The sequence below is a fragment of the Lycorma delicatula genome, chromosome 4, assembly GCF_047948215.1.
Source record: "Lycorma delicatula isolate Av1 chromosome 4, ASM4794821v1, whole genome shotgun sequence".
Taxonomy (NCBI): Eukaryota; Metazoa; Arthropoda; class Insecta; order Hemiptera; family Fulgoridae; genus Lycorma; species Lycorma delicatula.
Window position 1 is genome coordinate 108790739 of NC_134458.1, and position 19421 is coordinate 108810159.

The window sequence follows — 19421 nt, forward strand, 5'->3', positions numbered from 1 at the left end:
TATGTTTAATAATATATTATTATATTATTATTAAACATATAATAATATATGTTTAATAATTAAACATATATTAATTATGTTTAATCTATGTTATTAATCATATATATAATTTTTACACTATATAAAGGCAATATGAAACTGTCATGATGACTGCAATTAGAAAACTATGCAGATTTTTAATGCAATGGTTTCACATTGTCTTCATTCCTATGATGTTTTGTCATTGACCAACCAGAGCAGTTCATCCACATCTATGTTGACTGCAGTGTGGGTGTGGATGTCACCAAATCCTATACACATTTCTATCTTACTACCAGTATATTTTTATATATTTATATTTACTGTTACTTTAATGATTACTTGTTATGTATTACTTTTAAATTAGCACCCACTTTTAATATTCGTTTTTATTGGTTAATTTATAACCTATATAGAGTAGCGAACTATATATTTTCAGCAACTAGTTTTATAGGCGTTATTAAGTGTAACAGAATAAATAATATATACAACTTGTAATATAAACTACCTGCAGTGGTATTGGGTAATAAAAATACCTGGCAGTGGAATTGTTTAAGACAATAATATCCATCCTTGCCTAATTAGATGAATATCTGGCAAATTGTCATTATCAAAAGTTAAGTCTGTCACTTATTCATTTTCCCAGTGAAAATAATTTCATAAAAATAAAATTAGCCATTTAAAAACAATGATAACATAACTGAGATTATGAATGCAAGATATCAGAGGAATACAAATTGACATGACTAATGAATGGGGTTGTCAATTTATTTTGTCTAATATTTTTTACATTTAGATTGATTAAAATAGAATACAATAGTGTTTACCAAAGAATGACATGCACTAGTAATTTTTGAGACAAAATAAAAAAATATATTTTGGGTTTAAAAGCGTTGGTGTTCTTTTAGTAATTTCTATCGTTTATTATCTGTTATTTAAACACATTTATCATATATAAAAATGAAACTTATAATGATAAATACAATATAAAAAAATGCCATCAAAAATAATAAAACAATAAAAAATCTCTTTAGATAAGCTTAGTAAAAAAAAATCCTTTATTGTTTTGGACTTGCAACTTGCAGTGATGGGCACACTTTACTGGTTTTCAGTAGTCTGCATATTTCTCTGCGACGCTCTAAGCAAAATGGCTTCAAACATTTAATGCAGTAGATTTTAGTTATTCTTCTTTTTTGAGAAATGCAAAAATGGCACGATGTTAACCGATCTATATCATCTAATGCATCTACTTTACATGATGCAATGTACATATATTTATTTATTTTTTTTTTATTAGGCATGTATGCATATTGTTTAAAAGTAAAAATACAGAAACTATTGTTAATTGTAACCACTAGGTGATCAAGATGAGTTTTTATTATAAATTTTTTTTAATAAATTTACAGTTAACAGAATTCCAATATCATATTTGAAATCAGAACCCAAATTACAGTAAGAAAATTCATGTTAACGTGTTAGATATAAATTTTGTGTTGACTAGTGTAATTTTCACGTTTACTCTCACTTAAACATTACGAGGTGTGGCTATTAAATAACAAGACTAATGCTGCTAAAGAAGAACTGCACATACACCAAATTTGTCCGAACAACAGCTGTGTAGTATGAAGCCTTCTCTTTCGATTGTTGCCACTCCAGTTTTTGTAGACATATTAGTCTGGCCATGGCCTTCGTTTGGATAACATCTGTTTTTTGTTTTGCCAAAAAATGGTAAATGTTTCATTAGAGCAAAGAATTATAGTCAAATTTCATACGGAACTTGAAAAACTACTATTATCTTTTATTAGTATATGGCAATGAATGTTAGAAGTGTGTGAGAGTTTTTGAGTGGTTTAAGAATTCCCAAGATGGACCCAAGAAGGCATGGCATTTTCACACAAGCTACAAATCATTCATCTCATCCTCTGAAGCAATTCCTAACGGTGATCCTGGAGGTTAAAAAAAAGAAAGATGGCCGAGAAGATGTTCGCCTGGGTTGTCCTTCAACGCCAAAAACGGATAAAAATATTGAAAAAATTGGTAATCTGATTGTCAGTTGACTGACTAATCATGCAATTGCTAAAACTGTAGGAATTGACAAAGAATAGATAATGCAAATTTTACATAACAATTTTAACAAGCAAAAAGTGTGCATGAAAATGGTGCTTAAAATTCTCACAATTGAACAAAAAGTTTGTGAAAATGTTTGTTCTGACACTTTGAATGCCACTGAAAATGACCAAAACTTCTTGGAAATATTGATAACACGTGATGAATCTTGGTATTCCATGCACTTTTCTTTTCTTTCTTTTTCCTGTTTAGCCTCCAGTAACTACCGTTTAGATAATTCTTCAGAGGATGAATGAGGATGATATGTATGAGTGTAAACGAAGTGTAGTCTTGTACATTCTCAGTTCGACCATTCTTGAGATGTGTGGTTAATTGAAACCCAACCACCAAAGAACACCGGTATCCACGATCTAGTATTCAAATCAGTGTAAAAATAACTGGCTTTACTAGGACTTGAACGCTGTAACTCTCGACTTCCAAATCAGCTGATTTGGGAAGACGCGTTAACCACTAGACCAACCCGGTGGGTTAGGTATTCCATGCACTGGAAGGCCCCAACTTCACCCAGAGCTAAAAAAGCTTGAATGAGCAAATCAAAATTCAAAGCGATGATGATTGTTTTTTCAATATTCACAGGATTGTGTACCTTCACTGGGTTCTTGAAGGTCAAACTATTAATCAACATTACTACCATGAGATCCTTGCTCAACTCTTTTAAAAAATAAGAAAAAAATGACTTAATTGTAGAAGAACAAGTCATGGCTCATTGTCTGTCAAGACATTTCTGGCCAAGTATAAGATCCCAGTGTTGGACCACCCGCCTTACTCGCCGATCTGGTACATGTGAGTTTTATCTGTTCCCCAAGGTTAATAAATCTGCATTAAAAGGAACAAAATTTCAGATTTTTGAAGCTGCGAAAGAAAAAGTGGCATGCGTCATTAAAGAGCTCACAGAAGAATACTTCCAGCATTGTTTTGAACAATGGATAATTCACATGAAGCATTGTAGGGATAGAGGAGGGGTGTATTATATTGAAGGGGATAACTAAATATGTATAAATTTAAAATAAAATATTTTATAACATTAGTATCATTATTTAATAGCCACACCTTGTATATTAAACTAAAAAAAAAAAAAAAAATTATATTAAACACAACTGAAATTTTATTATAAAAAGCTATTAAAAAGGATCAAAATTTACTTAAAAAATGAAAAAGCATTTATTAACAAGTAATTTTACAACATGATTTTTTTTTTCATGAATATGAATTGCTTGAGAATATTTTACTATTGACAGGCTGACTTTAACACAGGTAACCTTGCTTTAAAATAAATAATTATAATAGAACATTTTAATTCTTGAAAGAGTATGAAAACTGTATATGTTGATTTTCATTGCTCCATTACCTTTTCCCCCATTTTAGTTTTTATTTTTACGAAACTAAATATGTAGTTGTTAAGCTAGACAATATATAACGAACAATTTTAAGAAATAACGATATACCTGGTTCAACATTTGTTGATGAAAAATCTTCCTGTTCTACATCATGCTTTTCATCAACAGATTCAGTCTGATAATAGTTATCTATAGTTTTTAAACTAGCATAAGTTTTCATTTCTTCTTCTTCTTCTTCTGTATTTAATTTTTCTCCAGAAACAAGATTTTCTTCAACATCAATAATTTTTTCTTTATTAACATCTAAAAGCTCCTCAGTTTTAAATTCATTAATTGAAGATTTATTATTGGCGGTAAATACTTCTGAAACATTACAAATTCTATTATCTGTTGTCTCAAGACATATTTCTTCCATATTTTCTCCAATGGAATTCGATGCATCTTTTACATTATCTTCTTCAGAAAATTTTAATGAATATGGTAAAATATCTTCATTATCATCAATATCATCATAAAGATTTTCATTTGATTCTGATGAAATATTGATTGAATCTGATTTATTGGTTGTAACAATACTATCGTTATTATCATCTGGGAGAGAAACAAATTCATCAGTCGAACTTGTAATTGTTAAAATATTATCTCTATTAATGCTAATAAGTGTTGATGTCTTTGAAGATAATGATAACTTCTCAATATTACAATCCCTACCATCAAAAGATTCCATACCATTAACTTCCTTTTCTGATGATTCGTTATAATATTCTTCATTTTGTAAATCAGTTTCTTCCTCAACTTCTCCCTCTTCAAGCAACTTTTCATTCTTTTTATTAATATTATCATGATGAATATCTTCATCCAAAGCTATTTCTTGATATTTTTCATTATCTGGGTAAGTCTGAGTTACAAATGTATCTGACAGTTCACTTACAGTTGTTTCATCACTGCTACGTACGTTATGTAAATATTCAAGCCTTGCACTTCTTCGTCTCTTCCTTGGTGTTCTGAAAAATTAATGAAAATTATAATATTTATGTATGCAAGTTTAAGTAGTACAAACTACGAGGGTAAGTCAATTATTATCCGCAATTTAGTTATATTTTTGTTTATGTTGGTAATACTATCATGTTGCGTCGATGACACATCTGTGATTTAATTGTTATGTCTGTGCAGGTTTGATGCTGCTACGTTAGTTCTGTTATTGCTGCCCTGCTGTTAACCATGGCTGCTCCGCTTTCTGTTTGCAGCAAAGAAGAGCAACGTTCAGTAATCAGTTTTTTGTGGTTGGAAGGTGTATCAGGGGCCGAAAAATTCGGTACAGTAAAGGAACAGTGTGTTGCCGCAATGGAGTGTCTACGAATGGATTGAAAAATTCAAAAATGGTCGCACAAGTGTTGCGCACGATGAAGGAGCCGGATAAACGTTGACTACCACAAATGAGGAAAACATTAAGCGTGCACATGACATGGTTTCCTTAGATAGACTACTAACTATTGATGAAGTGGCACATCGTTTGCAAATTAGTCACAGTTCTACCTACAAAATCATCTACAACAGACTTGTGTTTCATAAAGTCTGTGCAAGATGGGTTTAGGACCAAAAATGGCCAAAAAATGTTCAATAAATTTGTAGGGAGAGTGTAGAGTACTACACAATACATCGTTTGACTGAAATTTTTTTTTTTGCTTCATATATTTCCAATCTTTTTAAGGCTGCGTACGTTCTTGTAAATCACCCGAGATACATGAAATTCTATTCAGAAATATTTTCTCTGTGAGTAGTGATTCAGTATATTCAGGCTCAGTGAAGAAGGAACCTAAACTCCTCATCTTCCTAGAAAAGCCTGGCAGGGGATGCTTATTTTTCTTGAGAACAGTTATGACATTTTTAGGACTTGTGTTTGCTATTAGCTCAATTTTTTTTTTACCGAACCACTAAATCGTAGATTTGAAATGCATACAAAACTTGTCTTCAAATTCCGTCATTTAACGGGGGTTCAGCAGTTCTTTAATAATGAACAAATCGAGAAATATGATAATGGACTAGTTTGATTTTAATTTGTAAGAACTGAACTGCCTAGAACTTGTTTTTGGACATATGCCAAAAACATTTGGATCACTATGGTAACGAATAGGAAATTTTCTTAGACAGAATCATCACTGGTGACGAAACATGATCCATCTTTACGAGCTGGAGAGTAAACGGCAGAGTATGGAATGGAAACATCCAAATTCGGCCTGCAAAAAAAAGTTCAAGACCTAACCATCCGCAGGAAAACTGATGCTTATGGTTTTTTGGGACTCACAAGGCCCAGTACTGTACCATTATGAGGAAAGGGGCACGACAATAAACGGTGCGCATTACAGCGAGATGCTTACTGCCAAGCTGAAGCCTGCAATTCGAAGCAAATGCCGAGAACTGCTGTTGAAAGGTGTTGTGTGGTTGCATGACAATGCCCATCCACATACTGCTGCCCACACTGCTGAAACGCTCTAGAAACTCAACTTTGCCCCTTGTGACTACCACTTGTTTGGTCCACTCAAAGAGGCATTTAGGGGCCGTCGATTTACCTCAAACAAAACAATGAAAGAAGCGGTGCATTCCTGGCTCACAGCTCAACCAAAAACCTTCTTTTATGAGAGCAACAGGAAGCTTGTGCAACAATGGACCAATTGCACTTGAAATGCAAGGGGACTATGTTGAAAAATGATGTACATGTAAGTTTCTTACTATTATTGCAATAAAATTTATAACTATATTGCTGATAATAATTGATTTACCCTCGTATATATTCTTACAATATTATTATTTATGATTAATTAAATCAAAAAGTGTTACTACTTTGGACATGGATCATTTACCAAACTCAATAGACTGGAAATGCTTCTTAATTAAAATTTATTCCACAGAACCTTTAGAAGAGAAGGATTCTAAGTTACTCAAAAATTGTAAAAAACAATAGACAATCATTTATTCTCTGTAAAATCTATAAATGTGTAACTAAATTACAGTTTAGTTCTTCAGTCTGTAGATGCCATTAAACTTATACACAATTTTTATAAACACAATACTAACAAATATTTTATTTAAAAATTTGCTAACATAAAGGAAACAAAGGCAATTTAAATCAGAATTTCAACATTTTTCTAAATCTTTGCCTGTTAATTTTCTTTTAAAGGAAAATAATCATACAGGTTGTTGCTGATAGAGGAAAAGATGAGCAATAGAATATCATACTGTTTTGAATTATTAAAAACCATAAAAAGAAACTTGATGAAAGACTATAAAGGTCATAATAATAAGAAACCAAAACTCCAAAATAGAGTACAATAATTTTTATTTTTAAACACAAACCACATATATTAAAAAAATTTTGAACAATGTAATGTAAACACTGCTTGAAAACAAGTAATATAGGAACTGGAATAAATCAGAATATTTCTGGAAGAAAAACAGATATGGAAATCCATAAATAAAAAAATTACACATGATATATTAATAAAAAAATTATATACATGAATCAAAACTCAGACATAAGTCTTAACTAATTGTAAGAATTTTAAATGTTACAAATTTTGATCTTTTAGCTAGTCAGAATATGGCACCAGGAAAAATATGCATTTCTAACAGTTTTAGAAAAAAATAAAAGGTAAAACAATATAATATTAGTACTTAAGTTATATAAATAAAAAAAGAAACAACATAACAAATTTATCAATCTAATACAAATTAACTAAAGATAGGATGTGTGCACGCACATGCATACACACTTAAGTGATTTTTTTACCATCTCCTGGACCCCAGATGCTGATACAATATTCTTATTTATAAGAACTATCAATTTTATCTTCAGAAACAAAAAAACAAGTCTTGCAACTGATCGGTCCCAATGGCATGCCATCCAAAATTTGAGAAATGCCGATGAGACCGACCAGTCATATACTTTTTATCTTCAGTTTATTTCAAAACAATATTCACAATTCTTAAAAAAATTATGAAATTACCATTATTTATTATGATTATTAAATTCATGATTTAGTTTATTTCTTAAGATTTATCTATTTCTTATTTATTTAAGAAAAAAACAGTCTTTTTGTTGACAATATGTATAATCTTTGATTAGATTGTTCCAAAGAACCAACAGCTTTCAATTTATATATCCTCTAGGCAACCACAAGTTGAAGTTTCTGTTGGAGTAGCATTAGTGTCAATGTTTTCACCATATTCTGCGGGCAGAATATTATGAGAAATATCAAAAATATCTGCTATATTTATTTCTGCCTGTTAATTTGAAATGATATGAATCTTCAACATCTGAATGATAACTGTCTGAAGAATCAAATTTTTGGAAAATTAAAATACAGAAACACCACTGTCTTCACAGTCAAGGCAATTCTATATTAAAATCTGAATGTAATAATTTTTTCTTGACACAGCACCTTTTTGCACATGAAGGTCCCAAAACATCACTTAAAAAAATTATTAGATAATAATTTAATGAATATATAATGATTACATAACTATTTATGAAAAAAGTTCACAAATTAACACAAGAAAAAACAAATGAAGAATATGATAAAACGAGCATAAAAAAATTATAAGCAAAGAATATGAAATATACAAAACCAACACAGTATTATAGTTCATACCCGAATGAACAATGCGACAGTATTGGCTAGGATCCAACTGGCATGCTTATCATCAGGCAGGCACTAGAATATTACAAGTCAACTTGAGACCAATCGATCTCACAGGCAGGTGGTGGCAATATGACCAACTGATCTCAAAAGCAAAATAAGTCCCAAACTTATTTCCAAAAAAAAACTTATTTCACAAATTTGGCAATTGAACTTCTTTCCATTAAATTTTCAAATTTAAGAGCAGGTCTCTTGGTTAAATAAACATATTCCGAGAGGTAGTTTGAAAATTTAATTTAATAACTTATTTAAAAAACTTAACCGATAGGGAAATTTCAACTAAATGAATACAAGCATTAATAAATGAAAAAAAAAAGAAAAAAATACGGTTGTAGACTTGAATGAGATCAAGGAAGATTATTATTAGACATGCCTTAACTGTGAAATTGATGTAAACCTTATTTACTATGAATTAAAACTAAGATTCAAAATGATACAGAAGTTTTGATGGTGAATGCAATATAATAGAGGAAGTGCCAAAAATCACCACTATTAAATGAATTGTTTGTCCAAGATGAAAACCATAAACGTTATAGAGTATCATTTTCAATATTTGCTGTTGTGATGTAGGATATAAGAAATTTAAAGAAATTAATAATTTAACAATTTTTACACAAACGGGAGATATTATTCTAATACCTTACAGTTCAAAGTGTGTTTCTTCTTCATACACTACTTTGCAACAACAAATAATTCAAAGATTTACCATTAAAATGAGTAAAAAGTATAAAAAAAGTATCACTGTGTACGTCACTTTCATCTGCCAAACATTACACTCAGCACTGACAAGAAGTGACAAACTAACTAACTTGTTATATCTAAGGGTTAACTCTTTTTACACCAAGCTTCTTCTACGGTTATGCAATAATTTAAACAGTAATGTAATTTTTTTGTTATTGCTAATTCAACATAATTTATACTTACACTTCAGATGCATCCAATCCATTTTGCGGTGCTGCAACAGAATCATTAGCATCACTTTCATCATTTGGGAGACTGAAACGTATCTGACGTGGCAAAGGTGAATACCATGCGGGTAATTCTTGTTCTTTTAATTTATTTACAGTCACATTATCTTTAGCAAAAGATACAGGTGTATTTTTAGATGGTGTAGTTAACCCTTTTGAAGTACGTTTACTTTTCCATGGTGACTGTAAAATAAATAAAATTAAGTTATATTTCAGAAATTTTTTTATTTCTAAAAAAGCTACATATTAGAAATTTAACAATTAAAAAAGTTACAATGACATAAACTCAGCTTTTAACATCTTGAAAAAAAAATGTCACGCATTACTCTAGAGCATGCCACAGGCAATCTTATTCAGAAACACTCTCCATCTTATGTGCCAACAGCCCTTCCTCTTGTTTTCTTTACCCTACTTTCCTTTTCCTTTGGATAGATTCCATTAAAATGTCAACCTCTGACCTGGCAGACACAATTTCATCACTAGTACTTAGTGTGCTAACACCTTCCAGTAGTTAGCAAGGCAGGTGACTGGCTGTGGGACTGTCTCTGATGGGCAGATATCAAATCATACATTTACTTTTAAAGCTAACTTACCAATTTTCAAATACACTGTGCACTTTATAAAGCAACCAAAATTACTGCAGTGATGTTTTTACTCAACCTATTGATATAGTGTACAATGAATGTTTATATCCCAATATTATAAATATACTTTTTTTTTTATCGCTTACTTCTAATAAAGAATTCAGAATTAACATTCACCATTATGTAAAATTTGACAATGTTAATAGCAAAAAGAAGGCATTGTTAAAGATTACAAGTAGTAGTATACTGAAGTGATTTAGAATGTGCTGTATTGAACTTAGTCAATATTATACAAACCTGCAAAATTTGGGCTGTTGAATGTTTTTTAAATTTTGATAATTGTTTCCTATGTACTTTTAGTGCTGAATCCAAAAATAACCTTCATATTTTCCATCACGTCAGGATTTTTTTGCATAAAAATTTGTAAAAAGTTGAAAAACTGGGAAAATGTGATACTACAAAATAAACACTATTTTATAGTATATCTTTCCAGAAGCATTTATAGGCCACATATTAAGGTACCCTGGAACTTTAGCTTTAATATTGGAGCAACAGATAGATGGGAAAAATGTGCAAGCAGGCAACGTTTGGAAAATGTAAAACAGATTGTTAGGGATGCAGGATGTAGGGGCTATACTGAAATGAAATGACTGGCACTAGATAGGGAAACTTGGAGAGCTGCATGAAACCAGTCAAATGACTGAAGACAGAAAGAAAAGAAAATTTTCTTTTTTATAATAATCAATTCCAACCATGAAAGTACACCAGTATCCACTGTCTAGTATCCAAATCCATACAAAAGCCACTAACTTTTATTAGGATTTGAACCTCAGAACCTTCGCCTTGACTACCACTATTAAACAAATGATTTATGACGAGTTAATATATATACTTTTTTTGGCTTACACTATGCATTCTTATAGCTTAACAGTTGAGTGGTCTGAAGAGGAGGGCAGGGAGGGTTTGGGTTGAAGATACGAGACAGCGGGAGAGCTTTCCCAACAGATTGTAACAAGAAGTAACATGTTTATTGGCAGCTATCCGTGCCACTCATGCACCATGCAACGACTATCAGTGCTGTTTCAACCATCAGCGTGTTTAAATTGAGATTTTTCAATCCTCTGTGATCAAACGTGTTTTATCGGTGGAAAATATATTTTCAGGCCAAAAAGCAAACTTTTCATTTTCAAAATGGCTTAAAGAGGCTGCAAAAATTCTGCAGATTCTTCGCCTTATTTTTGTGACGAATTAATGGTGAAAAGGCAAAAAACAAAAAAAATGTTTTGTTTGACAAGTGTATATATATATTTTGGAGAGAAAATACGAGATCAAGACAAAACTTGGGCTCCCAACACATTTGCTGCACATGTGTTGAAGGACTTAGATAGCAGTCAAAAAGTGAACAAGAAGCATTCAGATTTGGAATTCCAATGGTGTGGCAAGAGCCATGAAATCACACCAATGATTTAATATTGTTTGACTTGAGTTCATGGTTTCAATTTGAAGAATAAAAAAAGAATTGTCTATCCAAATATCCCATCTGTTTTATGCCCAGTTCCTCATGGTCCAGATGTAAGTGTCAATTCCATCAGAAATTTACCTGAAATAGACAGTTCCACAAGTGATTTAAATGAAAATAACGTCGAAGAGTATGAACCTGAAGATAGCTGTGCACTAGAGTTTTATTCACAGTCTGAACGATTTACTTCAATACTTACATCTGACCACAGAAAATTCAGAATTGTTTGGTTCGAGGCTTAAAGAGAAGAACCTGCTAGCAACCGCCACCTTATTTTCCTGGTTCAGGTATGGAGAAAAGGATTTTCTTCAATATTTTTTGGAAGAAGGAGAATTAGTCTTCTGCGCTGATGTATGTGGACTTTTGACTCTATTTAACATTCTGTACAAAAGTAAAGATTGGAGACTGTACATAGACTCTGCTAGCAACCGCCACCTTATTTTCCTGGTTCAGGTATGGAGAAAAGGATTTTCTTCAATATTTTTTGGAAGAAGGAGAATTAGTCTTCTGCGCTGATGTATGTGGACTTTTGACTCTATTTAACATTCTGTACAAAAGTAAAGATTGGAGACTGTACATAGACTCATCCAAAAGAAACCTCCAAGTTGTCCTCCTTCAAAATGGGAATATGTATCCATTAATACCGGTCGGATGTTCTGTTCGCTTAACTGAGGGTTACGATCATTTGGAATTCGTTCTTGATAAAATTAAATATGACAATCATAAGTGGATTACATACAGCAATCTCAAAATAATATCAATGCTCTTAGGACAGCAAGGAGGATACACAAAGTTTCCTTGTTTTGATGAGAATGGGATAGCAGAGACAGAGAAAATAATCGGATAAGGAAAAATTGGCCAAACAGAAATTCATTAGAACCTGCAACCAAAAATGTGCTTCGAAAAGCTCTCATAGATTCGAATAAAGTTCTCCTTCCACCCCTGCATATCAAGTTAGGCTTGATGAAGCAATCTGTCAAAGCCTTACCAAAAGAACGTATATGTTTTAAATACATCTGTGACAAATTTCCAGTCTTTAATTAAGGCAATTAAGATTTGTTATTACCTTTGTGTACTTAAACCTAATCTAACCACACATAGTTCTTTTGCTTTAACATTTTATTATTAAAATAATTTACTGATTCCTCAACAGCACTGATTAATAATTTTGTGTTTATGTGGTATTTGTAGATATATTATTTTAATCATAAACAATTATTATTGTCTTCTTACAAAAAATAATTATATACTGCACATTTGGTATGTTTTATAAATTTAGTGGCTTGCAAGTTCACGATTCTAAACATAATGTTAATTTCTCCTCTTCCACACATCTTATTGTGTCAAAGTGTACTTCAGCATACCAATATTCGCTACAGGATAATATTCTTATTATATTTGAATATTTTGCCTTTTACTTTTGTATGTGCATCTGTATATGATAATGATTAATGCTAAATTCTACAAAAGAAAAAAAAATCAAAGCAGGTTCTGGAACTTTTAAAAGCAGTGGTCAGCCGAACACAAACTGGTTCATGATTTCTTGTAGGCAAAAGAACAGCTTTTACAAATAGTAGGTAATTTCAAGTTACAAAAAAAAATTAGTGAATACTTTCATATTTTTCAATACTGTCTTGAAGATCACCCTGATCTTCAAAGTGGTTAGAGCGAAAATAAAATGTAAAGTAGCTACAAAAAAATCAGTTCACTTTTGCAAAGAAAAATCAGAATTACATTTCCAACTTTCTCAAAAGTTCAAGCATTAATCAATGAAGAAATACTGTTGTCCACCTGAAAGAAATCAAGGAACGTTATTTATTTAAGATGGCTTACAATAAACTGTGAAATTGATGTTATCTTGTTTACTATGAATTAAAACAAAGTCAAAATGATACAAAAGCTTTAATGAATGCAATATGGCAGAAGTGCCAAAAATCTTCATTTCAATAAGTGAAAAATCTTCATTTCAATGATTTTACTGAATAGTTTACTGTAATATTTTTCTTCTAGCAATTATTTTTATCATTAGCTTGCAGTATTTCTCCCATTTACTTTACAGTTACATGCTACTTCAATTTTGTCTACCCTGTTTAAACAGGGTAGCTATAAAAATGAAAATGAAATAAAAAAGATGTAACCAATGGCAAAGTGGATAGCATCAATACAAACTGACAGACCTAACTACATGTTCAAAATTCATCAGTTGGGGAAATATTTTGTGAACCGTCAAATTTAATTAGTTTCTAATGTGAGGGAATATCTGAACAAATGTATGTGGTCTTAATTAATCACAAAAAATTTATAAATCATTAATTTAAAGCTCATTAAGGGAAAATTGACAAATTGGTGAAAGCAACTAAGCATTATTTTAAAAAAGTGATTTTTAAAAGTACAACAATCTTACATTTTACATTTCAGTAAATCCACAACTGTATGTAAATCTAAATTGCAGGATTTTCATACCACTAGCTGTAGGTTAAAAAAAGTGTAACATTTATATGTAATATACCTTAAGAATAGATTGTGGTGTAATCCTCTGTGGTGTAACAGATACGGGTGCAGTAACTCTCTTCTTAATATAAGGTGTTCTGAGCAAAGTTTCATCAACTTCAATGATCTTATTTGACAAAGTCTTCAATGGTGTTGCAGCAACAGACTGATCCTTTAATGAGGCACTCGGTACTTCATCCAATTTAGACTTTTTGAAAGCTATATTACTCTCATCTAAGACATCATTTCGTTCTCTTTTCCTATCAACTCCAAATGTTCTAAAAAAAGGAAATAAAATCCCATTAAGATTGGTTTTCTGCTGTTTTCCTCAATGAGCCAAATTTAAAGTTGTACATCAGCATGCAAAGCTTAAATTGGCCTTATAAGTGACAGCTTCCCTACAATAAGTTGCTAAAAACCATCATTACTCTCAAGAGGAAAAACTGCAGTCTGAAGTTATTTATAGTATATGCGATGTCCTTGCATGTTCTTTTAATTAATATTAATTTGGTATTTTGTAACTTTCAGTTTATCTTATGGTTGTGGGAGGTGTAAATCAACTAAGGTACATAATACTAGAGGCACCAGTTAGAGTAGCTAGTCTAAAATCTGTCAGGTCAAGTTAATGTAAAGCCTGCACTTTCTAATAAAAGATAAAACTAAAAATATAATTAAAAAGTAATGCCCAGTCACATGAAGAAAAATTTCAACTAAAAAGTCAGCACACACACACACACACACATATATATATATACATATCAATGATTAAAATAATAATTTATCTTGTAATTCTTTTATTAAACAGATTTGTGATTTTAAATTTTGAATTAATATAAGTCAAATGTTTTCTTTTGAAAAATAAGGCTTCTGAAGTTTAACAGATAACTAAAGATGTATATGAAATCTTCAGCAGAGTCTGGCTGGGCTAAAGTTTTCCTTAAGGATGTCTTAGATTGTATATGTAGGATTGTATAGGATGTCTAAGTATACTTAGATTGTTATTATTTGTTGCATAATACATCTGAAGAAAATTCTCTTTATCAATAATGTCCTATTCCCATTTAGGAAATATATACTTCCTACAAGGAATTGTGGACAGGGAGGGCACATTTTAATTATGCAATTTATAGGATATGAAAGCAAAGTCAGTAAAAAAACTAACAACCAATCCATTACTTTTGGAAAATTTGTTTATCTTGTTTTGCTGTCCTCAAGATGATATTCCCTTTTTTACCATCTATTCCTTTCCTTTATTCTTGATCTCTTCTTTCTGAAGGGTTCTGTTAGTTTTGGCAAATATTAACTGAATGCATGCTAAGATCAAGGAGATTTTGTTTAATTAGAGTATCCTTGACTTTGTGGTGGTGTTTTTGGGAGGGGATACACTCCAGCTATAGAACTGTTTTTTATTCAGTAGCTGTGCAAAAAGCCTAACCTAAGGTTAAAATGCATAATGGGATTTTTAATTTCTCTTAATACATGCAAATGTATTTTTTTCTGGGCACACAATGAAGTGTTGTTATCAGCGCCCAGACACGATATTTATATAATAAACAAATAAATATTAAAAGGTAACAATTAAAGGTCAATTTAAAAACTAAACAAGAGTAATATAAAAGCATAACAACACAGAAGGAAAACACCTATGATGTATGTTAAAAGTGAAATAAAACCACAATGAAATACATTATTAAAATTGTTACTTAAAAGAACAAAATTACCATCTGGCATACGCTAAATGGTATAAATAGATGATAAAATTTATATGAATAATCAAATTTTTGAATCTAGATGCATGACCCTAAGAAATCTTAACATATTCAATAACATTCGTTACATTATTCCCTAATATATTTTTGATATTAGCACCTACTTTAAACTTCCAACGCAATACCGCATTACAGACAGTTCAAAAGGATGTCGTGTACAGTTAGTTGGCAGTCACAGTGAACACAAACTGGTGCATCAGTCCGATTTACTTGATATCCATGAGTAAGTTTAGTGTGCTCTATTCGCAACCAGTGAACTGACACACTATTCTTAAATGGACAAAATTTATTGTTTAAAGTAGTAATCCATTCACTTTGTAACTCATCATGGACCACTATCTTATAAAAACAGACAAGATCTTCAGAAACAACACAATTAGTGAAAGAGGGCTGCAAACAAGCCTCTTTTGCTACAGTATCTGTGTGCTCATTACCTGAAATTCAAATATGACTGGGGATCCTGCAGAAACTAACACTTGTGTTAAGCTGAGTCTCAGAAATGACAGAGTGAATCTCACAGATAACAGGCTATCTGGGTTAAACAGGGTTAACAGGGAAGTAGGGTTAAAAAAAAAAGATATCTGGGATACATGTCACTAATCACCTGCAAAGCACTCATGGGATTTAACAGACAAGTATGTATATATGCTGGGCTAATTATCTATATTTAAAGTTTTATTAACAGTATACAGCTCCATGACAAAAACACTGACAATAAAACATGTGTTTTATTACCAATCACAAAGGCACAACCAAAAGTATTATAGAGTTTACATCTGTATAAACTATAGCATGATTATGCTAATGATATAACAATTTTTCTTTCAAGATAACCGAATTTGTATAACTTTTATGATATCTAAAGATTAAAGCAATAATTTACCAGTAAAGGCTATCATCAGGGGGGGGGGGGGGGTTAATAACATTGAATAACCGTAAGAACCAGAGGTAATTGTATATAGAGCTAAGAAAAGGTGTTGAGCTCTGAGCCTAATGCAGTAATAAATCTCAGGTGTTCCTGATATTAAGATGCAGGTTACAGAACACCAAATCAAAGGTCAGATGATTTGATTGTGCTTTAATGCGAGCTACAGAAGAACAGATCATTTGGTTTAATCTATTTTAAAGGGATAGCCTACCACTGTCTACCAGTAGATTTACCAAGGGGCTTAAACCAGTGTTTCTCAACCTTTCAGAATTTGCAACCCAATGTTCAATTATAATATTTATTGCACCCCCCTCTCTCATACAATAACAATATATATAATAATAATGTATTTTTGAGTATTTTTATGCTAAAGCTACACTACGACCTTAATTACAAACCCTGCAAATTACTAAGAATAAAAAAACTTATTGATATTTGGCAAGATCGATCCACTGCATTGACAAAACCAGGATCAATGCCTCTCTATTGCTCTCTGTCTTATATCCTTCATATCGAACATTCTTGTGGCTTTGTGAGAAGATTTGTTTTGAACATTCTGGAATGTCTGCATGACTGTGTATGGATAAATTTTTAGGTGGGTGTAAGCGAGCATTAGACGATAGTGAAGCATCAACAAGTGTACAGACAAGCATGGTTCTGAAAATAAAATCAAGAAAATATTCTCAATAATATTTAAATTTTGGGTTTACCAGTAATGAAGTAAATGAAGAAAGAAGGCCCCTGTGTGTCATTTGCTCAAGAATTTTGGCAGCAGACAGCTGAAACCTAATAAACTTAAATGACATTTGGAAATTCTTCATAGTGGGTATGTTAACAAACCTCGAGAATTCTTCAAATTAAAATTAAAATCATATGAAAAGCAAACATCATTTTTAAAAAAACTTTGTGAATGAAAAAGGCTTTACTTGCCTCTTACAAAGTTTCATATATAATAGCCAGATGTAAAAAGCCTCATACCATTGGTGAAGAGCTATTTTGCTGGATGAAATTGAGATTGCAGAAACTATGTTTGGAGATAATTTTGCAAAAAAATTGCAGTCCATACCTTTATCAAATTATACTGTTGCCTGTTGAATTGGTGATACAGCTGAAGATGTACAGCATCAGCTTTTCGGGAAGTTGCATGATAAATTGTTTTCAATTCAGCTTGATGAGGCAACAGATTGCAATAAAGATGCTCATTTCATTGCCCATGTTCGATTTTGTGATGGTATGTCAGCAGTAGAAGAACTACTTTTCTGCAAACCAATAGAACTCAAAGCTACAGCACTCGCATTATTTGCTATCTTAAATGATTTTATAAACGAGGCAAACATAGAGTAGAAAAATTGCATCAGAATATGCACCAACGGTGCTCATTTAATGTCTGAAAGATTCCAAAGAATATAAGAACTGGTGAAACAAAAATCTCCAGTCTGTCTGGTCACATTACATGATCCACAGAGAACCTCTGGCTTCAAAAGAAATAAGTCCTGGTTTAAATATTGTGCTAACGTGGTTATAACAGTTGCAAAATTATATAAAAACAAGACCCCTAAAATCAAGAATGTTTACTGCACTTTGTAAATAGACATAGGTGCAGTATATCCAGCATTACTATTTTATTGTGAGGCAAGATGGTTATCACATGGGAAATCTTTGCAATGTGTTTATGAATTAAGAGATGAAATTGCTGTTTTTCTAGAATAGGAAAACTGAACAGAAGCTGAGATGATTTATTTGTGATGGATTGAGCTGCTTGGTCGACATATTCAAGAAATTAAATACCTTGAATCTTCAACTCCAAGGAGCAAATACACATATGTTGGATACGAGTGATAAAGTTGATGCTTTTTGTAGAAAATTGGAATTGTGGAAATTTAAAGCAAAAACCTAGAAATGTTTGCAATGTGGATGAATGTGTTAAAACTTACAAGGCTGAAGAACAAAATGTGAAAGTTGTTTTTGTAACCATTGAAAATCATTTAGCGATGCTGGCAAAGAATTTTAAAAAGTATTTTCTCCCTGACAACTTGGTAGCAAGTCACAATGGGTTAGGAATCCATTTCAAAATACTCCCGAAGGGATCACAACTGCCAAAGAAGAAATCTTCATACACTTCATGGCAAGTGGCAAAATTAAAAGACAATTTAGTAACAATCCACTCTAAATTTTGGGCAGGGTTGGATGATGAGTTTTCTGCACTTAAAACAAGAGCATTTCATATAGTATTACCATTTTCAACATCCTACTTTTGTGAAACCGGATCTTCGGCGGTGGCTGCTTTGAAGACAAAATATAGAAAAAGAACTATTTCTAAAATGAAACCTTCCTTTGCTCTGCAAGACAGACCCAAGGGGGTCAATAATAATTATTAAATACATTGTACACTACTGATACAATCCTATTTAAAAGTCTATTATATCAGTGTACATATGATTTTATTATTTATTATGCCAGAATGTATTTAGTTTTGCTTTCTTTCAGTAAATTAATAATTTTTTTAATATTTTCTTTTCAATATGCTCATGCCCCCCTAGGGGGGCACACCCCACAGATTGAGAAACACTGGCTTAAACAAAACAAACTTGTAGCAAGACAGATGAATGAATGATAGACTGCATCAAGCATTCTAAGAATGGTGGCCCGAGAAGATGAAAAAGCCATGTAGCTGTAAGTGGGAACAGACCAGAGCTCAACAGAAGTGCAACATGCATACTCTAGCAACTCCCCAATGAGTATTAAGTAGAACTCTCAGCAGGTCTAGCATATTTCAACATTTACTTTCAGCTCCTTTAAATGTATTACCATGTCAGCTGTTGGTTAAACCACAATCCTAAAAATCTAACCCTCATGCATGGTTCAACTAGTTCATCACTAAAAACAGTTGAGGTTCAACGTGACCACTCAAGCGGGTAAAGCAAATTCACTTCCTTTTATCAAGGGAAATCGTGAATCCAGTTGTTTTACACTAAGATTCTAAA

At 31.8% G+C, this 19421-nt stretch overlaps 1 protein-coding gene across 1 annotated transcript in view; it reads right to left on the reverse strand.

Moving 5' to 3' along the window:
- Window positions 1-19421, reverse strand: part of Elys (AT hook containing transcription factor 1 homolog) — a 133560-nt gene that overhangs the window by 17713 nt on the left and 96426 nt on the right. Inside the window, exons 23-25 of the mRNA XM_075363892.1 lie at window positions 13760-14018; window positions 9104-9330; window positions 3591-4486 (exon numbers count right to left, since the gene is read on the reverse strand). Coding sequence (XP_075220007.1) covers window positions 3591-4486; window positions 9104-9330; window positions 13760-14018 — 1382 coding nt within the window. The remainder of the gene's footprint in view (window positions 1-3590; window positions 4487-9103; window positions 9331-13759; window positions 14019-19421) is intronic.